Raw genomic sequence first — 21,478 nt, forward strand, 5'->3', positions numbered from 1 at the left:
ACAAAAAAACTAAGTAACAGAGGAATGCAGTTACCCTGGAGCAACACTTTTTTGAAACAAAAGCACTCATACTTGGACCTCTTACTTTTTTCTTCTTAGACACACTAGATGATTCTGATACCCTTTAGACCATAATTATTATTCCAGGGAAAGGACAGTGGTCTTCTTAGGTCACACAGCAGCCAGCGGAAGGCCAGAGTTGTGTCTGTCTGAAATTGCACAACACTTAGACCTCTGGATCTCTGTAATCTGAGTTGCTTTTGCTTTTGACTTGATCAGTAACATCACATTCACACCCAGGAGTTGCCTTTGAGCTTCTGCCCTTTGGTCCTTTGGGCAACACAGGACTGGGTAATAATGGCAAATACAGTGACCAAAATCTGGAAGGTACTCAACTTTTACATTGAATGAAAAAGGGTATGTGGGGAGAGAGCCAGGAGTGCAGTTTCCAGGCTCTCAGCCTCACGTGGAAAGGTGCTGGCTCAGGTAGTAAATGGACATCAACTGTGACTGCATGGCCATCAGCTGTGGCTAGTTGGCCGTCAGCTGTAACCAGTGAGCCATTGGCCACTAATATAACTGCTGTGGCTATGCTAGCAAAAAATGGGGGCTGGCAAGAAGATGGTGGTTGAGCCTGCAAGCGGTGCAGTGAGGGTTGCGAACAGTGTGGCTCCTGCTTCCTGTTTCTCCAACCCAGCTGCCAACAAGAATATAGTGGTATGACTCCCCTACCTATGGCTCCGTGGGTGTTCCTTTTTGGCCTCACCATGTCCTGTGTTCCTATGTGGGGAGCAGGACCAGAGACCCTGCAGGCTGCCCTACTCGATAGGATATGAACAAACATTTTTTCAGAACTCTAGAATCTATAAAGCTTATGTATATCATTTGTCTGCCTGAAACCAGACAACAACACTGAAATGGCTCAAATCCAAGAATCTTGGAGCTTGTAAACATTGTACTAGAAAACAAAAAAAGGTAAGCAGAAGCTTTGAATACCAGAGCTGCCAGCAAATTCTGAAAACTAATAAAAAACAAAACAAAACAAAAAAACGAGTAAAGCATTTATCTAAATCAACCTAAATCAGGATGAGACTTTCCATTAAAGCAGAGATTTTACAAGTGAGATCAAATAAATAGAGGCTTGTGTCCACTTACTCTCAAACAATTCTTGAGTGTCTAATTATATTGCAGATACTGAGCTGGGTAATGAAAATGAATAAATAACAGTTCTAGCAATCTGTGGCCCGAATCGACCCCAAGACCAAACACTGTCGCCTAGGGTAAGAGATACGCAAGTATAATAAACAGCAGCACCTGCTTGAATTACATGATTGCATAAATGGAAAAAGCTTTCTCAAAAGTAGATGATGCTCTGGGCAGACAAAAATAGACAGCCACTATATTTGGACTGATATCCAGCCATATGCACTAGTATGGCCCAAGCGGTTATTTAAAAATTGAAATGCTTTCTTACAGATTAGTAAACAGCTGCTGCCCAGAACAACCCTTCTTCAATCAACACGTCCTAATCCCAAGCAACGACAACTCTTCTGTTGTTGGCTACGCAGTTCAACTCGGTTTGGTTCTGATTGGTCACTTTCCTTGCCAGTCGGCTTCCAAAGCTCCTCCTCCCAGGTGGTCATTGGCTACTCCCTAGGATGGTCCCGCCTTCACGTTGGCGCCGGCCCGTCGGCAACGCTTCCAGCCCGCTGCGGGGGTCTAAACCCTGCCTGGGCTGAGAAGCAGCTCCCTGAATACACGTGGTGGCACCGTCTGTGCTGGTGGTTATTTTGAATTCTCATCCCTGACTAAACCTTCTTAGGCAGGAGTTTATCTTGTTCGTTCTTGAATTCGCTCACAGATCTTACCTGTGTCTATCCACACAGTCGGGCCAGACATTGAAGTGAAAGTAAAGATTTGGGGAAGGAAGGAGGAGAAAAGAACAAAGTGCGCATTGTAAGTAATATGAAAGCCCCTATTTAAAATATTTACTGTTTTAGATAGCCTGCTTGAACTATCGAGCCTTAGCAAAGCTACTCCCTGCCTTCTAGAAGCTCCGTCAGGACTCTACGCCTTTCATCGTGTCTGTCCGGTGTCATTACTTTATCCGGAAAGCAGCAGGCTCAGCTTGGAGTTTGGGATAGTGGGGGATGGGGATGGGGATGACAGGATAGTTGGGGTAGTTTGGTAGCATCTAAATATTAACTTCTAACAGATTTCTTTCTTCCCCTACTAGCCTCTAAATCCTTTCAGAGCAGAAAAAGACAGTTATTCTCCAATCTAACATCCAGTACCTGGAACCTAATTAATTCTCAATGCTTGTTGAATGAATGATGGAATGAATGGCATGGTCATGGATTGAGACAATACTTCACTGGTTGTATGCAGACCAGCTCACAGTGGTACAGTACTAAGTCAAGACATATGAGTATCTATCACCATTCCCTTCATTCAATTAGGTATTCAAGGACTATGGGCTAAGAAGAGCAGGCACTGGGTTATACAAAGGTGAACAAAAGAAAAATGTTTGCTGGTGGAGGTTATATTCTACCTGCCTCTGTCTCTGTCCCATTATCCCTCAACCCACCTCCACCTCCATTGCTGTCCCACCCCTCACTCTGAAATAACAAAAAGCCTTGAGTAGTGATTTTTTTTTTTCTTTTAACCCTTAGTGTTTACCTAGTTTGTCTCTCAGACCTGCAGCCCTACTTCCTTTCTGTGGAGTCCAAGTGGATTCAGTTGTTCCTGGCGGCTCTTACAATTTCCTGATTTTTAGCTGCTGCTGTCTGAACAATTTCCACTGTCAGTTGGCTTCTTCCTCTCGTAGTCCTTCGGCTCCTGCTGCTTTCTTGGACCCTCTTCTACCTCTACTGGTATTTCAGAAATTAGTGAACAACTTTCTCTTTGAGTGATTTTCTCTACAATATTAAGGGTCAGCTCATATGGTTATCATTAGTCTTTGTTATCCTTCCTCATTGAAAAACAAGCGGACTTACCCAGCTTTACCTGCCAGAAAACTGAATCCAATATGACATTAAATGTGACGAAATAGAGCATGACCTACCTTGCTGCTAATGCTTTCTTGTGGCAAATTCTCTATCTTCCAAAGACAATTTTTGTTCATCAGCTTCATGTGGTCACCCTTTCCCACATGGAAACTTCCATCACTGATAGGGGACCTTTTTGTCCCTATTTTGTTAGGGAGTATGAAACCCTGGTTCTGGAAATCTGACAGTCAGACCCAAAGTTTTATGCGCCATTTCTCTAAAGTGGCCTAGGCCTACCTCAGAGCACTTAGGCGGATGATAACCAATATTCCAGAAACAACTCCCTTCTTAAATCTGCGCTTTATTTATGCAGCCTGATACTTCTTGAGAATATTACAATGGCAGGTTTGAGTCGGGGTTTTAGGGGCTCAAGACAATCCTTTCTTCCTCTTCTACTTAGAAGAAATTGGGAAATAGATATAGGAACCAAACAAAGAAATAGTTAATACTACTTTTATTATTGATCAAACTAAGTGGGAATGTGGATTTAGATCTGTGATGACCTAAAGGTCTTGTTAACATTTTACCCCAGAATTGGGCCAACTTACCCATCTGTCTCCGGGAAACAGGCTTTACCCAAAGAGGCAGGCAGGCTCCATACCACATGACAGAGAGCAAACCAGAATGTACCTACACTGAGGCGAGCATCTTCTCAAAAATACTCACCTATTACTGGGTACAGCCCCACACAAAGGAGGGCTTAAGCCCTACCAGGGGGCAAAAGTGGTCTTTAGTACCTTTGAACTCCAGTTCAGCGGCTGTGGTGATCTCCTAGACTTCCAGCGGTTCTCTCTCTGCCAGTCTTTAGCTGGGAAGAGGTTGTATCACAATATCCTTTTTGTGCTGGATTTGACGTTTGTAACTTTTGTATGATATAATGCCTTTTTTATTAGTCTCCTCATTCTGTGTGTTGTACCCCAGTTTATGAGAAAGTTCTTGCTACAAAAGTAAAACTATTAGTTTTTTATATTACTTTGGGGATAGGATGTGTGTTTCGTTAGTGTTCATTATTTTTGTCACCACAAATGGCAAAACCTTAGCTTAAATACTGTAATTGAGTTTAGGTTTTTAGCAATTTTGTATTGCTGCTTGAGTTTTTTCAATATGCTCTATGAAAAAAGTTGGGAAATGCTGAAAAAACCTGAAAATACCAATAGGACAGAAGCCCTAATTGAACCCCTAAAATACTTTAAGATTCTGGGAAACATATTATGTATGATGGATGACATTTGAATGATGTCATAAGCTCTTATAAAATTTGTATAATTTTAAACCACTTTTTTTGAAGAGTGAAGGAAAAAGGTCAAGAGGTAGTTTATATCCAGATTAATCTGGATATAAATACCATTTAACACAAATTGGACCAGAGGGGTGTGTGTGTGTGTGTGTGTTTTAAGTTGGTCTTTGTAACTGTTGTAATGTTGTAACTATTGAAATTTTTCTCATAGAATTTTCTGGAGGTTTTGTTTTAGGGGAGGAGATGTTGGTGGGGACACAGACTTTTCTTTAAAACACATGGGTAAATTATACATCATGACCAAGTGGGATTTACCCTAGGAATACAAGGTCAGTTTAGCTTATGAAAATCAATAAACGTAATGCACCATATTAATAGAATAAAGCACAAAACTCACATGGTCATCTCAGTAAATGCAGAAAAAGCATTTGAGAAAATCTAATATCTTTTCCTGTTAAAAACAACACACTAGGAAAGAGAACTTTCTTAACCTGATAAATGGTATCTATGAAAAACCCACAACTGACATCATACTTAAAAGTAAAAGACTGAAAGCTTTTCCTCTAGTTTGGGAACAAGACAAAGATGTCCAGTGCTACTCAACATTATACTTGAAGTTCCAGCTAGGATAGTTAGGCAACAAAAAAATAAAAGTATTAAAATTGGAAAGGAACAAGTGACATGAAATTTATTTGCACATAACTTCATCTTTTATATAGAAAATTCTAAGGAACCACAAAAAATTTAGAATTACTAAGTGATTTCAACAAAGTTGTAGGATACAAGATCAAAATGCAAAAATCAATTGTATTTTTATAAATTAGAAATTAACAATCCAAAAGTAAAATTAAGGATACAGTTCCACTTACAATAGCATAAAAATAAATGAAATATTTAGGTGGTTTTATCAAAAGAAGTGTAAGATTTATACACTGAAAACTAAAAAACATTGTCGAAATAAGTTAAAGAAAACCTAAATAAATGGAACAACATCTCATGTTAATGGGTCTAAAGATTTAAAAAGGTTAAGATGACAGTAATCCTTAAACTGACCTACATATTCATTGCACTCACTATCAAAATTCCAGTTGGCTTTTGTTTGTTTGTTTGTTTGTTTGTTTTTTGGCAGAAATTGCGAACTCATCCTAGAATTCACATAGAAATGCAAAGGACCCAGAATATTGAAAACAGTCTTGAAAAATAATAACAAAGTTGAAGGACTCACACTTCATAATTTCAAAATTTACAACAAGCAACATTAATTAAGACAGTGTGATCCTGAAATAAAGATAAACAGAGAGATCAATGGAATAGAATTGAGAATCCAAAATAAAACTGTACATCTCTGGTCAAGGTTTTTAACAAGGTTGCTAAGATAATTCAGTGAGGGAAAAAAAATCTCAACCAATGGTGTTGGTACAACTGGATATTCACATGTACAAAAATAAAGATGGAGGGGCAGCTGGATGGCTCAGTTGATTAGAAGGTGAGCTCTGAACAATAGGGTTGCCGGTTCAATTCCCACATGGGCCAGTGGCTGCACCCTCCACAACTAGATTGAAGACAACGAGCTGCCACTGAGCTTCCGGAGGGGCAGCCAGATGGCTTAGTTGGTTAGAGCACAAGCTCTCAACAAGAAGATTGCCGGTTCAATTCCCACATGGGATGGTGGGCTGCACCCCCTGCAACTAAAGACTGAAAATGGCGGCTGGACTTGGAGCTGAGCTGTACCCTCCACAACTAGATTAAAAGACAACAACTTGTAGCTGATGGGCCCTGGAGAAAAACACTGTTCCCCAATATTCCCCAATTAAAAAAAAAAAAAAAAGATGGACCTCCCCCGCCACCTCACACCATGTATAAAAATTGTCTCAAAATTGATCATCAACCTAAATGTATGACCTAAAACTACATATCTCTTGGAATAAAATATAGGAATGAATCCTTATGACCTTGGACTCAGGAATAGTTCCTTAAATATGACACCAAAAGCACAGCAGAAAAATGGAGAAAACATAAATTGGACTTCATCAAAAGTAAAAACTTTTTTGCTCAAAGGACCTAATCAAGAAAATGAAAAGACAAACCACAAAATGGGAGAAAATATTTGTGAATCATAATCAGGTAAAGAAATTGAATACAACACACACACACACACACACACACACACACACAGATTTAAAACTCAAAAACAAAAGAACAAACAACCCAGTTAAAAAATGGGCAGTATATTTGACGTTACTCCAAAAAATATATATAAATAGTTAACAAACACAAAAAGATGTTCACCCATCATTAGTCATTAGGGAAATGCAAATCAAAGCCATAATGAAATATCACTTCATATCCTCTAGGATGACTATAATAAAAGAGAAACATAATAACAAGTGGAGAGAATGTGGAGGAACTGGAACTCTCATGCACTGCTGGTGGGAATATAAAATCATGCAGCTAAAAAACAGTAGGTCAGTTCCTAAAAATGTGAAACATAGAGTTACCAAATGACCCAGCAGTTCCACTCCTAGGTATCTACCAAAAAGAATTGAAAACATGTCCTCTCAAAAATGTGTGCATGAATGTTCATAGCAGCATTACTCACAATAGCCAAAAATGCAAACAATCCAAATATCTATCAACTGATCAATGGATAAACAAAATGTGGTATTTTCATACAAGGTGACATATTTTCAGCAATAAAAATGAATGGAATACTGGCACATGCTACAAAGAAAATGAACCTTGAAAACATAATGTTAAGTAAAAACAAGCCAGACACAAAAGACTACATATTGTATGATTCCATTTATAGGTAATGTCCAGAATAAGCAAATCAGTAAAGACAGAAAGTAGATTAGTGGTTGCCAAGGGCTGGGAGGAGGGCGAGCAGATGATAGGGATGCAAATGGTTAGTGACTGATGATGGCTATGGTCTTCTTTTTTGGGGTGGTAAAATGTTCTGAAATTAGATAGCAGTGATGGTTGTACAATCCTGGAAATACACTAAAAAACTGATGCAAGAAAATCAAAGAACTATATACATGGAGAGATATTCCATGATCATGGGTAGGAAGACTCGATATTGTCAAGATGTCATTTCTTCCCAACTTGATCTATAGATTCAATGCACCCTAATCAAAATGTCAGCAAGTTATTTTATGGATATCAGTAAACTGATTCTGAAGTTTATATGCAGGGGCAAACAACCCAGAATAGCCAACACAGTATTGAAGGAAAAGAACAAAATTAGAGACCTGACACTACCTGAGTAATCAAGACAGTGTGACCTTGATGAAAGAATAGACAAATAGATCAATGGAACAGAATAGAGAGCCCCAAAATAGATCAACAGAATATAGTCAACTGATTTTTGACAAAGGAACAAAGGCAAATCAATGGATAAAGTGTAGTCTTTTCAACAAATGGTGCTGGAACAACTGAACATCCACATGCAAAAAAATGAATCTAGATACAGACCTTAACACCTTTCACAAAAATTAAAATAGGCCTAAATGTAAACACAAAACCATAGAACTCCTAGAAGATAACATGGGGAAAATCTAGATGGCCTTGGCTTTAGTGATGATTTTTTTAGATACCATTACAACACAGATAATGAGCCATGAAAGAAAGAATTGAAAAATTGAACTGCATTTAATTTTAATTAAAAACTTTTGTTCTGCAAAAGACACTGTTGAGAATGAGAAGACAAACTGCTCTTTTTTTTTTTTCTTCTCTTTTTTCTATCCTTCATTTTGGAATTGTCTACTGACCTATCTTCCACACCACTAATCCTGACTTCTGCCTCATTCAGACTGCTGTTAAATATACCCAATGGGTTCTTATTTCCAGTTATTGTAATTTTTATGTTTAGAATGTCCATGTGATTGTTTTTTATAGATTTCAGTTCTATGTTGGACTAAATTGTCCATCTCTTCATCTTTGCCCATCTTTTCCTCTTTTCTTAAACTTACTAGTCATAGTTATTTAAAGTCCTGTCAGTCTGGCTCTGTTTCTGTTAACTTTTAATGTTTAGTCATTCGGATTTGATTTTTAGCATGCCTCATAATTTTGTATTGGATCCTAGACATTGTGGATAAAAATAATTGTAGAGGCTCTGGGAAATATTATCTACCTCCAAAAAGTTAAGTTTTGTTCTAGTAGGCAGAAAGAATGCTGGCAGATCACTTTGATGCTGGAAAGACTTGGTTTTAAGCTTTGTTAGATCTATTTCAGTATTGTGTTTACTCTAAGGATGTGGCCTTTTTTTGGATCTCAACTCAGTGTTGAGCCCTGGGTGTCTCTCTACCTTGGAAAGGCTTGAAGTCCAATGGGATGTTGGATGCTGAAATCTCTGCTTAGCTCATTAGCCTCCACACTGCTGTTTTCTGGCCTCTTGCTTTGTGCATGCTGGGCTTCGGAACTGGCCCCTAACCTGAGGGCATTTGTACGTAGGTCATTGAGCTACTTCTCTCCATTCTCTTCTCTCTGGGAGTTCTCCCTCAAATCAGCCACTTTGGCAGCCCTCAGTGTTGTCCTTTGACTCTTTAGCCCAGTCCCCTTTTACGTGACCTTTATTCCCTAGCCCCTGACTTGGGAAGTTCCCTCAGGAGAAGAATCCCAGGGTGAATACGGAGCTCACCTCATGTGCTTCTCTTCTCTCAAGGTTGGGAGATTCAAGTCCTGCCTGCTTTGGTTACTCTTCGATGTCTTCAAAGAGTTGTTTTTATATTTTTTTCTATATTTACATACATACAATATTTATGTATTTATAAATATAGCCTATTCTATCCCACTCCCCCCACCCAGGGAGCAAGAGTTAGTCTGATGCATGCTACTCCATCTTGACTGGAACTGGAAGATTTCGCAGGTCTTACCTTTTGGGTTTGCAGTAATTCCACTGAGCTGTTCATTTGCCTCAGCTAGTGAAGATGGCATATTCTCTTTAAGGAACCTCATGCCTCCTAATTGGTGTATTAGATAAAATCTGTCACTCATCTGTGGGCGGAGCCAAAGCCTGTCCTCTAGAACAGCAGCTTCCGCTAACTAATAGAATTAGAAGCCCCATTGCAGAGAATTAGGTGTTAAAGAATGAATGGAAGTCAGGAAGCATAGACACTGAATGAACCCAGTGTATTTGTTTAAGCAGATTGGTTATAAAGGGAAGTGAGAGAGATGGTGGTTAGAGGGGAAAGGACTTTGTTTTAGGGATGAGAAGACCTGAGTATGTTTCTAGGCTGGGGATGGGATAGATTTGGGGGCGGGGGAAGAGAGGTAAATGTATAGATTAAGTTGTTAGGAGATTTGAAAGAAAGAGTGAGATAACCTGATAGTGCCATTTTCTGGAGGTAGTTGGACTTATGATGGGAGGGACCACTTAAAGAAATAGGAAAGAAGTAGAATTAAAGATGGGATGAGGTGGATGAGTGAGAGGGATGAGTCTGAAGACTCCCAGGCTTGGGGCTTGGGCAGCTGGGTAGATGATAGTGTTGGGGTTGAAAAACAAACAAACGAAAAACAACCTGAGGACTGAACAGCAGATTTGGGAGGAAAAATGAGTTGAGGATGAGTTCAGCTTTGTTCACACTGAGTAAATACATCAACAGTAATGACAGTTGCCTGCAAACCTTGGGATCCATATTATCCACTACAAAGGTAAACCTCCCTAGCAGGCTTGTGCTATGTCAAATAGTGGAGTAGAAGCATTCTGCTTTGCCGGAGACCTACCATCTTCTACGTGTTTCCCTGAAAATAAGACCTAGCCGGACCATCAGCTCTGATGCATCTTTTGGAGCAAAAATTAATATAAGACCCTGTTTTATTTTATAATTAATATAAATTAATTTATAAATTAATATAAGACCTGGTCTTAATTTATATAAGACTGGGTCTAATATAATATAATACCAGGTCTTATGTTGATTTTTGCTCCAAAAGACGCATTAAATCTGATGGTCCGGCTAGGTCATATTTTTGGGGAAAGGGTATATTACCCAGAGGACATTGTGTAATATAAGAAAAGGGTTTTCAGAACATTTATTGGAGGATCTATTTGACTGATGAACTTTTTTTAACCATGAAAACATTCCCTTGACTTAATGGTGGATACCAAGCTATATGTACTTTCCTATGTATGACTTCTTCATGAAAAATGGCAATCAGATGTCTCAACTGAAAGGAAAACAGGTTGTTTAGGAGAAAGCTTTTTACAATAAAGGGAAAATTGAAAGGAGATGTAGATTTTTAAAGAGGGAATGAGGGAGAAAGGGCGCTGGCCAACAACCTGGAGAAGTGATTCTCGGGAGAAAATAAGAGGATGACCGGTTTGAAGGGAGGAGAAGGACAAGAACCGGGAAAATATGGAGAGAGGATGTGAGACAAGGAAAAACCGTTTGAGGTTGGAAATGGAGGCCGGTGGCAACGGAGCAGACAGGACGAAGAAAAGAATGAGGTCTGGGAACGGAAAGGTCTCCACGTTGTGGCAGTGGGTGGAGGGCGAACGGGACGTGGGTGCGGAGGCAGCGTGGGTGTCAGTGGGACAGGGACCCGGCAATCTGGGCGGAGCAGGTGGCAGAGGCCGCGCGCAGGAGGCCGCGTCCTTCCCGGTCTCCGCCGCCACAGTGGCAGCGGGAGTGGGTGGCTGTCCTCGTCCGGAGGATGCGCCCTGGCGGTGCGGGAAGACCAAGCAGGGACGGCAGCTAGGACTGGGGTGGCCAGGCCCGGGGAATCCATGAAGAGGACCGATAGCGGGTCCTCCTGCCGCCGCCGCCGCCGCTGCGACTGCAGCTGCCCCTTCCGCGCGTCCTGCCGGGCGCACCACGCGCCTCACTGGTCCGGAGACGCGGCGCGAGCCCCCCAGTCCTCGCGGCGGGCTCCCGGCCCGGAAAGACGGCCTCCGGAGCCGGCCGGGACCTGGGCAGCGGCGGCCGAGGAGGAAGAGGCAGCCGCGGCGGCTGCACCCTGGATGAGGTGAGAGCACCGCGGGGTCCCGGGGCTGCAGATGGCACTGCGCGCCGGGCAGGAGAACCGCTCCTGGGGCTGCAGACCCGGGCGCCTGGGAGAGCTTGGTGCGCAGTGACATTAGGTTGGAGAAGGTTGGAAGGCACAGGGATGTGGGGAGGGGGATGATGGAGGGGGAGCGACAGTGGGGAGTCGCCTAGAAGTAAAGGTGTGGCGCCAGATTGTACCAGACTAAAGCTGGGGAAACCCAGGCTCTCTCCCAGGGTGTTTGCTTCATGTATAGACACTCGCTTTGTTGGCGGAAACGAGGTTGAAGGCCATGCCTGCTGGGTTGTCAAAGGAGAGAGGAACGAGCACAGGATTCAGGAGGCGATGCCAGGATAGAAGCGTCAGTAATAGTAAAAGAAGACGAAGGATCAGGAAGCGTATCTCCGCTTACACCCTCTTTTCTTTTTCTCTTTTGTTTTTTTAAATTAGATACAGACAGCAGGGTGTAGGTTGGTGATGGTCCTTTTTTCCTAGGCCACCTCTCCCCCTGCAGAGCTGGAGCCCTACCTACTGGGGGGGGGGGGGGGGAGGCCGCACAGCACAGACCCTTCCGTGGCTCTGGCTTGGAAGACCAGACACGTTGGCCCCCAATTTTCTTCCTGTAGCAGCTGCAGGATGAAAATCTGCCGTACACGATTTTTAATTTTTTTTTTGGAGAAGAGACAGATTGTGCTGCTGCATTTTTTGAAATAAACATTTCCTTGTCATAGCATCTTTGGCTTATTCTTCTATGGGAGGCCAGCTCTCCTCAATCCAACGACAAGGAGACAGTGATTTCAGTCTCTAAGCTGCCATGAACTAATTGGGATCTGAGAAGCGATACTTCATTTCTCTAGGCCGGTTTCCTATGCATAAAATCAGGATTTGCATCTTTGGAGAATTAATTGCGGGTCTAAATATTAGTGGGCTCTGTATTCTGTGTTAGAGACTATGCATCATTTGTGAACTAGGCAACTTAGTTTATTCACAGACAGTTAATTGTATTTATTCCACACACTATCCACTGTTAATTTGAGAAAACTGAGTCAGATATTCCCTCAACAACATTTAAAGGAGTCACATTTCTATTAAGAAACCCATAATCAATTACTGCTTGTAAGAAGGAATAAAGCAAGAAGTAGTCATTATTTGATTTTTTTTTTTTTTTATAAAGTAGAATTTTAGCCCAAACATAGTTACTTGTTTTTCAACATGTATTATCTATGGGTGTTGAATATTTTTCACAGACTACTTGGGAATTTTTTTTAAAAGCCTGAAACAAAATGATTTAGCTTGATGTATATTTATAATTTAAAGTCTTCCTAATTACTTTATATACATTGGGGTAAACTTTTTATCAAAAGAAGCATTATTATTGCCAAATTTTAAATAGATCATAACTCCTTGTCATAAAAATGTGATTTTTCTTACTGTCTTTGGTAACAAAAAGTGGGTAGGGTTAGAATCCAGTACTCTAAATTGTAGTTTATTTCTAAAAATACGTAGCACCCTTTCATTTTTTCCGTAACAGTTACTCATCTGACAAACCTTTGCATTCATCTTAGTGATGTAATGACGAACCTTGAAATGCTTTTAGACATTTCAGGAATTCCCAAATGAAACTGTGTCAGGAACTTCACCAAGGTCGGTGCTACTTTGATCCTCATTTGAAAATTCTCCAGGAAATGTGTGGCATACTTTTAAAAACATATCTGTCGCAGCTATAGTAGTAGAGGTTTATCGGTATTAGAGGCTTGTACTTGGGTGTGTTTTGGTATCTAGTTTTCTAACTCACAAGCAAGTGAAAAATGGAAGAAAGCAGCACGTTATCAAGATTCGATTTCATTCAGTGTTATTTATTGAGCAACCATGGTGGAGGCCAGTACACAAAGCTGGAAGCAAAACTACCGTCAGGTAACTCAGAATCTTAGAGTTCTAAACTTTGCTCATCTAACTATAGTAGGGAGTAAGTACTATAACAGAAAGATGAACTGTGAACATAAAAAAATAAATAAAAGGATCTGTCCGGGGAAAGCTGACTGTCCCAAAAGGCCGCACAAGTGGCATTATCTTGGAAAATATGTCAGAATCTGGTCTTTAGCTGTTGAGTCTATTTCTCAGGCCAATATTAAACAAATCTGCAAGACTACTATAAAAGTCTAGCATGGCAAATTATTAGTTTGTAATGAGGATTCTAACTAGACCCTCTTTGTTATTTCAGTGAGGTCTCTTGGCGTACTTGCCCCATTTGGGAGCCAAATAGAACAAGAGAAATTAATCAGTGAATTCTACATTTAAAATGTTTTTAATAGCTTCAAACAGAGTATCAAGGGCTATGAATGCATTCTTTCTTCCCCGGATGGTGTCATTAATAACCAACCTCTCTTCTCATGTACACATTCCTTTTGCTATCTCTGACGTGCTAACATATTCAACCAGGTAATAGGAATCCTTGCGTCTGTTTCAAGTGTCTGAACATCTGTGAACCAGTTTGTCTGCATTGTCAAGTTTAAATTCCAGATGTCAAGCTTACTTTCCTTAGGCAAAATTCATGATGGGGGTAGAACAGTGGGATTGGGGGACCTTGTTATCGCCCCTACAAGCTGGCAATATGAACCACTGATGTGTCTGTCACTAGATGTTAGTTTGCATTTTCTAGAATTTTATATAAATGGGATCATTACAGTACCTACTCTTTGTTTTTCCTGTCTTCTTTCACTCAGTCTAGTTATCTTGAGATTTAGTTATGCTGTTATGGGTATTAATAATTCATTTTCCTTCATTGCTGAATAGTATTCCATTGTATGGATGTGCCACATTTGTTTATTAATTCACCAGCTGTTGGGTTGTTTCCAGTTTTTTTGTTTGTTTGTTTTTGATGGGGGGCTATTACAAATAAAGCTGCTGTGAACATTCTTGAACAAAGCTTTGTGTGTACAGGTGCTTTCATTTCTCTTGGGTTAATTTCGAGGCATAGAACAGTAGGCATATGTTTAACTTCTTAAGAAATTGCCAAACTCTTTGTCAAAGGGATTGTCCCTTTTTCATTCCCACTAGCAATGGATGAAGTTTCCCATTTCTCCACATTCTTGCCAATGTTTGTTACTGTCTTTTTCATTATAGCCATTCTTGTGGTTGTGAAATCGTTTCTTATGGTTTTGATTTGCATTTCCCTATTGCCTACTGATGTTGAATGTCTTTTCATGTGCTTAATTACTATCTGTATATTTTTGGTGAAGTGTCTGTTGAAATCTTTGGCCCATTTTTTTTCATTGAGTTGTTTGCTTTTTTATTGTTAAATTTAGGAGTTCTTTATATATTCCAAATACAAGGTTTTTTTATATATGTACTTGGCAAATATTTTCTCTTACTCTATAGCTTGTCTTTTCATTTTAGTAACAGTGTCTTTTGAAGACCAGGAGTTTTTAAATTTTGCTGAAGTCCAGACTATCAGATTTTTCTTTTCTGGATTTTACTTTAATATAATATCTAAGGAACCATTGCTTAACCCAAGGCCACAAAAGTATTCTCTTATGTTTTCTTCTAGAAGTTTTATGTTTTACATTTTGGTCTATGATCCATTTTGAGTTAACTTTTGTGTAAAGTGCAGAGTATTGATTAAGGTTTACTTTTTACATGGAGCTATCCAATTGATCCAGCAATATTTGTTGAGAAATCTATCATTTCTGCATTAATTGCCTTGACACTTTTATCAAAATCATTTGACCATATATCTGTATATGAATATTCTATTCTGTTCCATTAATATATTTGTTTAGACCAATACTCTACTGTCTTGATTAATGTAGCTTTATAAGTCTTGATATCATGCAGTGTAAGTCCTCTAACTTTGTTTTTCTTATTCAAAATTGTTTGGGCTATTCTAGGTCCTTTGCATTCCCATATATATTTTGGAACCCAATTCTCAATGTAGACGAAAAGCCTGCTGGGGATTTGAATGGGAGTCTATAGATTAATTTGGAGAGAATCAACATTTTAACAATATTGAGTCTTCTGATCCATAAGCATGGTATATCTGTCCATTTATTTAGATCAGCGGTTCTCAGCTGGGCACAATTGTGTTTCACAAAGGACATCTGGACACATTGTTGATTATCATAACTCACGGCAAGGGTGATAATGTCATTGGGTAGACAGAGGTCAGAAATACTGGTAAACGTCGTGCTGTTCACAGAATAGTACTGACAATGAAGAATTATCCAACCCGACACATCAATAGTGTTGAGGCTGAGAAACCCTCATTTAGCTCAACTTTAATTTCTCCAATTAGTGTTCCATGTTTTTAGTGTACAGGATTTACATTTCTGTGATATACCCCTCAATTCTGTATATTTTTAATTCTATTATAAATGATAATGTCTTTAAAATTTCAGTTTCTGGTTGTTCATTGCTAGTTTATGCTGATTTTTGTATATTGATCCTATATCCTGTAGCTTTGCTAGATTCACTATTTAGTTTTAGTAGTCATTTTGTAGATTCCATAGAATATCCTACATGATGATTATGTCATCTACAGAGAAAGAGAGAGAGAGAAGAGAGAGAGAGAAATATAATTTACTTTCTTTCCAATCTCTATATCATTTATTTTGACTTATTGCACTAGCTAGCATGTATAATACAAAGTTGAATTGAAATAGTGAGAGCAAACATCTATGTCTTGTTCCTGATTTTAGGAGGAAGGCATTCAGGTATTACCTGTAGGTTTTTCATAGGTGCCTTTTGTGTCACGTTGAGGGAGCTCCCTTTTACTCATAATTTTCTGAGAGTTTTCCATTAGCAATGGATGATTAATTTTACAAGTGAAAACTGTACACCACTACCCCTCCTGAACATAGATACAAAAATTATTAACAAAATTTTAGCAGATCTAATCCAACAACATAGAAAGGATAGTTTATCATGACTAAGTGGGATTTATCCCATAACAAAATCAATTTTAACATTCTTACATCAATAAGTGTAATTCACCAATTAGCGGAGTAAAAAAGAAAAACGATATAGACATCTTAATAGATACAAAATTAAACATCCATTCCTTTTTTTAAAAAAAGAGTAAGTCCTTGCCCCCTCCCCCTCCCCCATAACCTCAGGAATGAGTGCAGAGATGGGCCCTTGACTAAAGTTAGTCCAAAGAGGATTTTTCAGAAGCCTCCTGAAGGAGGCAGCTTTTCTGCTAATGGACGTGAACCCGAGGGAAAGTGGAAGCCTGGAGCTGCTGGCAGATAACTCGCTACCTGGCAGGCGCTGAAAATACAACCAGCACAGACAATAATTGAAAGAGAGAATTCTATTGTTGAAGGCTCTGTATGAAGCTATATTTGAAACCTCTGATTGAGGTGTTTTGCTTAATCCTAGTTGAAGTTTTATCCCCACTCAGTATGTGGTGAGGTGATGGGACAAAGGGATGAAGGTCCCTGCAATGGAGAAAACCCTGGATAATATTTAAAGTGTCTTCACAGAGGGCTGCATTCACTAGCCAGATGGTGGTAGTGTTCATGGTGGGAAGGCGATGGCAGGCAGGGAGATGTTTGCCTCAGGACACTCCAGCTTCTTCTTCCGTTACTGTTCTCTCAGTCTGCTTTGCCAGAGTTCCAAACAGAATTCTGTAATTTAGATTTTGATCACTGACATCCACGGCAACTGCGTTACCACTGTGATCATTATTACATATATAATTTGCGTTATTAATATTCTTTATTAAGCACTTGCTGCATGCCAGGCCATATCCTAGGCAATTAATAAGCATCAGCTCATTTAATTCTCACCACAATTCTGTGAGCAAGATGCTATTATTATCCCTACTTTTATGGAAATGTTGAATAATTTGAGAAGATCTCACAGGTATGAAGCGGTAGAGGTGGCGTCTAATTGGCAGGTGCTAAAGTTTGTTTGACGTGCATTAGAGTAATGATTTTTGTCCATATTTCATGCTTAAAGTTTTTTTTCCCCCTTTCAGTGACCCTAGATTTGCTTTTCCTTAAAAAAACAAGGCAAACAAAAAGCCTTTGCTAGAGCTTTGACGAAAATGGTCTGGTCTCCAAATTAGCATATGAAGTGTGCAAAGTCATCTATTTTAAAATTATAAGCTGCGTTACGAAAATCTGACTTTGTGGGGATTTGCTTTCTTTTCATACGGCAACTCAGAATGAGTGATCTGTTTAAAACAAAAGGAAGTGGGCCTGGGCATGAGCAAGAATCTATCAAAAAACCATCAGAGAGCTCAATATTCAGGTTAATAAAAATGAGCGAGTTGCACATTTCAAAGGAAAATCTGGGACACCGTCAACTAACAAAGATTTAAGGCAAGCTGGGCTCACGGCCCAGAACGACGAGCACATGTGTTCACAGAATGGGGGGCTTTCGTCCACTGTATGTGTGTTCATGCGCACCCACATTTAACCTCACAATGCTAGCTCAGAGAAAGTGGGCAAGTAAAATGAATGTTAACACATCAAGTGACCTTAGTGTACAAACAGAAACAATACCCTATTTTAGCATCCCCTTAGTCTCCATCATATCCCAATCTATAACATCTTTTTGCCTCATTGCTCTATAAACCCTAACTTTGGAATCTCCAACTGTTAGATTGGTGCAAAAGTAATTGCAGTTTAAACGGTTAAAAATAATTGCAGAACCGCAATGACTTTTGCGCCCACCTAGTAAATATTGCAACTAAAATGTACAGCTTCATCATAATCTCAACAGGAAAGGTGTTCATGGATTTTACATGTTTTCTAAAAGAAAAGAAATGTTCTTGGTAGTAATTAAAAGCATATTTTGGCGAGAGAGTGCTTAGGCAGTTATCCTACAGAATGGTCTTGCAACGGTACTGCTTACCATTCCCTTAATTTTTCACCATAAATCTAGATTTCCTGTTGTGCAGCCTTAAATAAGTGTTCTGAATTCTTTTTCTTTTTTTACTGTAAAGAGACTAATAGCTTCTTTGTGAGTGGGAGGGCTGGGTCTCTAACTCTATAGCATCCCCTTGGATTGTGGGAAGGTTTAGGAGTCTGTGTATCAGTTTTCTATTGCTGCATAACAAATTACCCCAAAATCTAGTGGCTGTGATGGTTATTTCTATGTGTCAATCTGACTGGATCACAATGTGCCCAAATATTTAGCTAAACATTATTTCTTGGTGAGTCAGTGAGAGTGTTTCCAGATAAAAGTAGCATTTGAAATCAGTAGATTGAGTAAAGCAGATTGCCCTCCCCAATGTGGGTGGGCGCCATCCGATACGTTGGGGGCCTAAATAGAACAAAAAGATGGAGGAGGGGAGAATTTGCTCCCTCTGCCTGACGGCTTGAGCTGGAACATTAGCTCTTTGACCTTGGACTGGGACTTACACCATGGACCCACTGGGCCTCAGAACTATACGATCGGCTTTCCTGGGTTTCCCACTTCCATACAGCAGACCATGGAATTTCTCGTCCTGCATAATTGCATCAGCCAATCCATTATAAGAAATCTCTTTCCAATACCAAGAGAGTGATTGCCAGGGATCATTGGGGGCCATCTTCGCGACTGCTGACCACAGTCTGCATCCATTACGTGTACTCCTGGAAATCAGATGAACAATGGGACTTACTGCTTTCCTTCCTTCCTTCTGGAGCAAGGCTAGTACAAGTCAAGCACAAAAAGCAAGGAGGAGTGTACCTTCTTTTTACTCTTCTAGTTTGACACGGGCTAGTTTTTCTCAGCCATCAACTTCAGCTCTTCAGTGTCTACACCATGTTTTTCTTTTTCACGTTTCAGTGAGACCTTAAAAGACTTTCACATCCTTTAGCTTCTCTCCTGTCTCAGCCGGCCCTCGGGACTTCCCTTTCTCCGTCCTCCCAGGACAGTTCCCACCTGGTCTGTTCTGGTCTCACAGGCAGAAGTTGGATGTCAAGATGGACCAGAAGAGGGACCCTTCCCACAATCCAAAGCTGCAGAAACTGAGATGAGGAATGAGGGCCCTGCCTTCGATTGGACTGGACCCTGAGTTACGCTTTAATCAAAGAAAACCCATGAAGGGACTGTCAAGAACCTGGCAAATGGTTAGCTCTCTAGGTGGGTTCAGAGCTGTGCCTCCACTGTCCCGCCCAGAGGTTAGGTTGAAAATCAATGGCTCAAGCGACCCAAGACTAGGGAGGCAGTATGGCCCTGGGAGGCAGATGTAGGTAGAGGAGGCAGAAGGCAGGCTGTGGTTGCCCCACCACCAGGGACCGGGCAGGCCATCTGAAGGAAAACACAAATGCCTGCTGCGTACAGGTGGCCTGGTAGGTAACCGAAATTGTGAAGCAAGTGGATAAAACCATAGCGCGTGGTGTTGGTAACTGATTACCTGTAGTGTTCATGTCCCATGGCAGGGCCAGAGGAGATACCCGGTGGGGCATCGCTGTAGGATAGGTCCTGCCAGCAGGGGGCATCTGTAGATGGTGTGCAGGTTTGGTCCTTGTGGAGGGTCAGCTCTTGTCAAAGGTGAGACTCCAGTCTGATAAAGTTTCTTAAGCAGCTTGAGTTCACTAGAGGCTGCATAGAAGATGTAGCGCGGCTACTCTGACTTTCCAGCCCATGCGACAGGAAGACTGAAGGTGAGGCAGATTTGGTTTTTGAGAGAGTTGGGGCTCCTCAGGGTTTCTTAAAATGACAGGCTCCTTGGGTTTGAGTTTCATTAGCAGCAACTCAGGAGGTGACCTGTTCCTTTTTCCCCTCTCCCACCATCTCCTCTTCCCATCTGTTCTGCCACCTCCTGGTGCTCTATACATCACAGAACCTGCCCTTGAGCCTTGAAACTACTTGGGAAGGAGGTTGGAAGAGCTAGCCTTGGCTTGCACACTCAGTTTTGCCTTGTGTTGCCTTAAAGGTGCCACCCGACATTGAAAGTTCATAATGCACAGAGAGATGCTGCCAACAAGGTCAACAGAATGTAGCTCTTGAGAATACCAGTGTAGATGCATCTAAAGGTTTGGCTCTTATCACACCCTCTGGGGCGAGTAACCAGGGCCCCGACCAGAGTGCCGCAAGTAAGGCAGCCACTCCCGGCATCGGGCAAACGCAGAGGCAGATCCTGCTCGTATTTAAAATTTGGATACTTGGTTCATCATGGATCTTTGCATTAATCTTTGGTTAGTCACCTATTGCGTTAAAATATCATTTATCTTGCGTACTGAGTTTTTGGCATCCCTTACCTTTTGCACCGTAGGCGAGCGCTGCCCTTTCACACTAGGTCCAGCCCTGAACACCTTCACAGCTGAATTAAAAGCTTGAACCAGTTGAACCAGTCCCTCAGCACCAGGACCTTCTGGCCTTGACCTTCTGGCCTTGTTTTTTCCCCCTTCTTCTTCCTCCTGAGAATCCACCAAAAGCCAAGAAATAGAGGAGGCAATCATCCTTTTCTGTATCTCACAACCTCTGATTTAATATCAGCCAGTATTTCTGGGCCTGTTGTGCTATCACAGACCCAGCCGAAAAAGTGGGATACGTTTGTCTAATTTAAATATTATTTTAGTTGAATCATAGTGGTTAACGTTGGGTTTGTTTGTTCTTTGACTGAACTGATGTGCTGTAGAATGGGGTTATGTCTGACAGCCCCTGTACTAACTTGAACTTTGCAAGGATAAAAGACCGTGGAGGTATCCTCTTTTTTTTTTTGTCTAGGAATGCCAGGTGTTTGACCTTGAACTCCACAGCTCAGTATCTTGGCTTCCTTTATGCTAAGATGAAAATTGAAACAAAAGTGAATACACAAATGTGGAATTTTTCTCATTCAAATTTTTCCTTGATTGTGTGAGGCTTTCTGAGGCTGTGTCTCAATATTTCTGAACCCTTGCCAGATGGAAGAAAGGACACACAGCTGTTTGAAACTGCCAAGAAATTGACTTCCAGTAGTTCTAAGTGTAAAAGAGGAAATGTGTCTTTGTTGTATGTTTCGCCTTTGTTCTGGGAGTGATTATCTTGATGAGCTGGCTTGGCTGTCAGATTTGAGCCAAAAATCTCCCAGGGTTAGCTGCTGATTCAATGCAGTAGGTAAGTAATTCAATGCAAACGCTTCAGATTCTGCTTAATAGTGACAAAAGCTGACAGGGAGAGGTGATATATTCTTTTACATAATCACAGTAATTAATGATTTGAATTATTCTTAGGAGATACACACTGAAATATGTAAGGGTGAATAGTCTGCATCTTACTTTTAAATGGTTTAGCA

General features: G+C 40.6%; 1 protein-coding gene across 18 annotated transcripts in view; it reads left to right on the plus strand.

Annotated features, from left to right (window-relative positions):
• Window positions 1-10,676: 10,676 nt before the first annotated feature.
• PDE4DIP (phosphodiesterase 4D interacting protein) overlaps window positions 10,677-21,478 on the plus strand; it is a 176,305-nt gene continuing 165,503 nt past the window's right edge. For 12 of the 18 annotated variants that reach the window (XM_019714216.3, XM_074318440.2, XM_019714228.3 and 9 more), the window contains exon 1: window positions 10,839-11,250. In XM_019714216.3, coding sequence (XP_019569775.3) covers window positions 11,012-11,250 — 239 coding nt within the window. In that variant the 5' untranslated portion in view covers window positions 10,839-11,011. Of the gene's footprint in view, window positions 10,733-10,838; window positions 11,251-21,478 lie in introns of those variants that run through there. The other 6 variants (XM_074318437.2, XM_074318458.2, XM_074318452.2 and 3 more) reach the window with 4 other exon arrangements.

The sequence above is a fragment of the Rhinolophus sinicus genome, chromosome 7, assembly GCF_057876585.1.
Source record: "Rhinolophus sinicus isolate RSI-liver-muscle chromosome 7, RSI-T2T, whole genome shotgun sequence".
NCBI classification, from domain to species: Eukaryota; Metazoa; Chordata; class Mammalia; order Chiroptera; family Rhinolophidae; genus Rhinolophus; species Rhinolophus sinicus.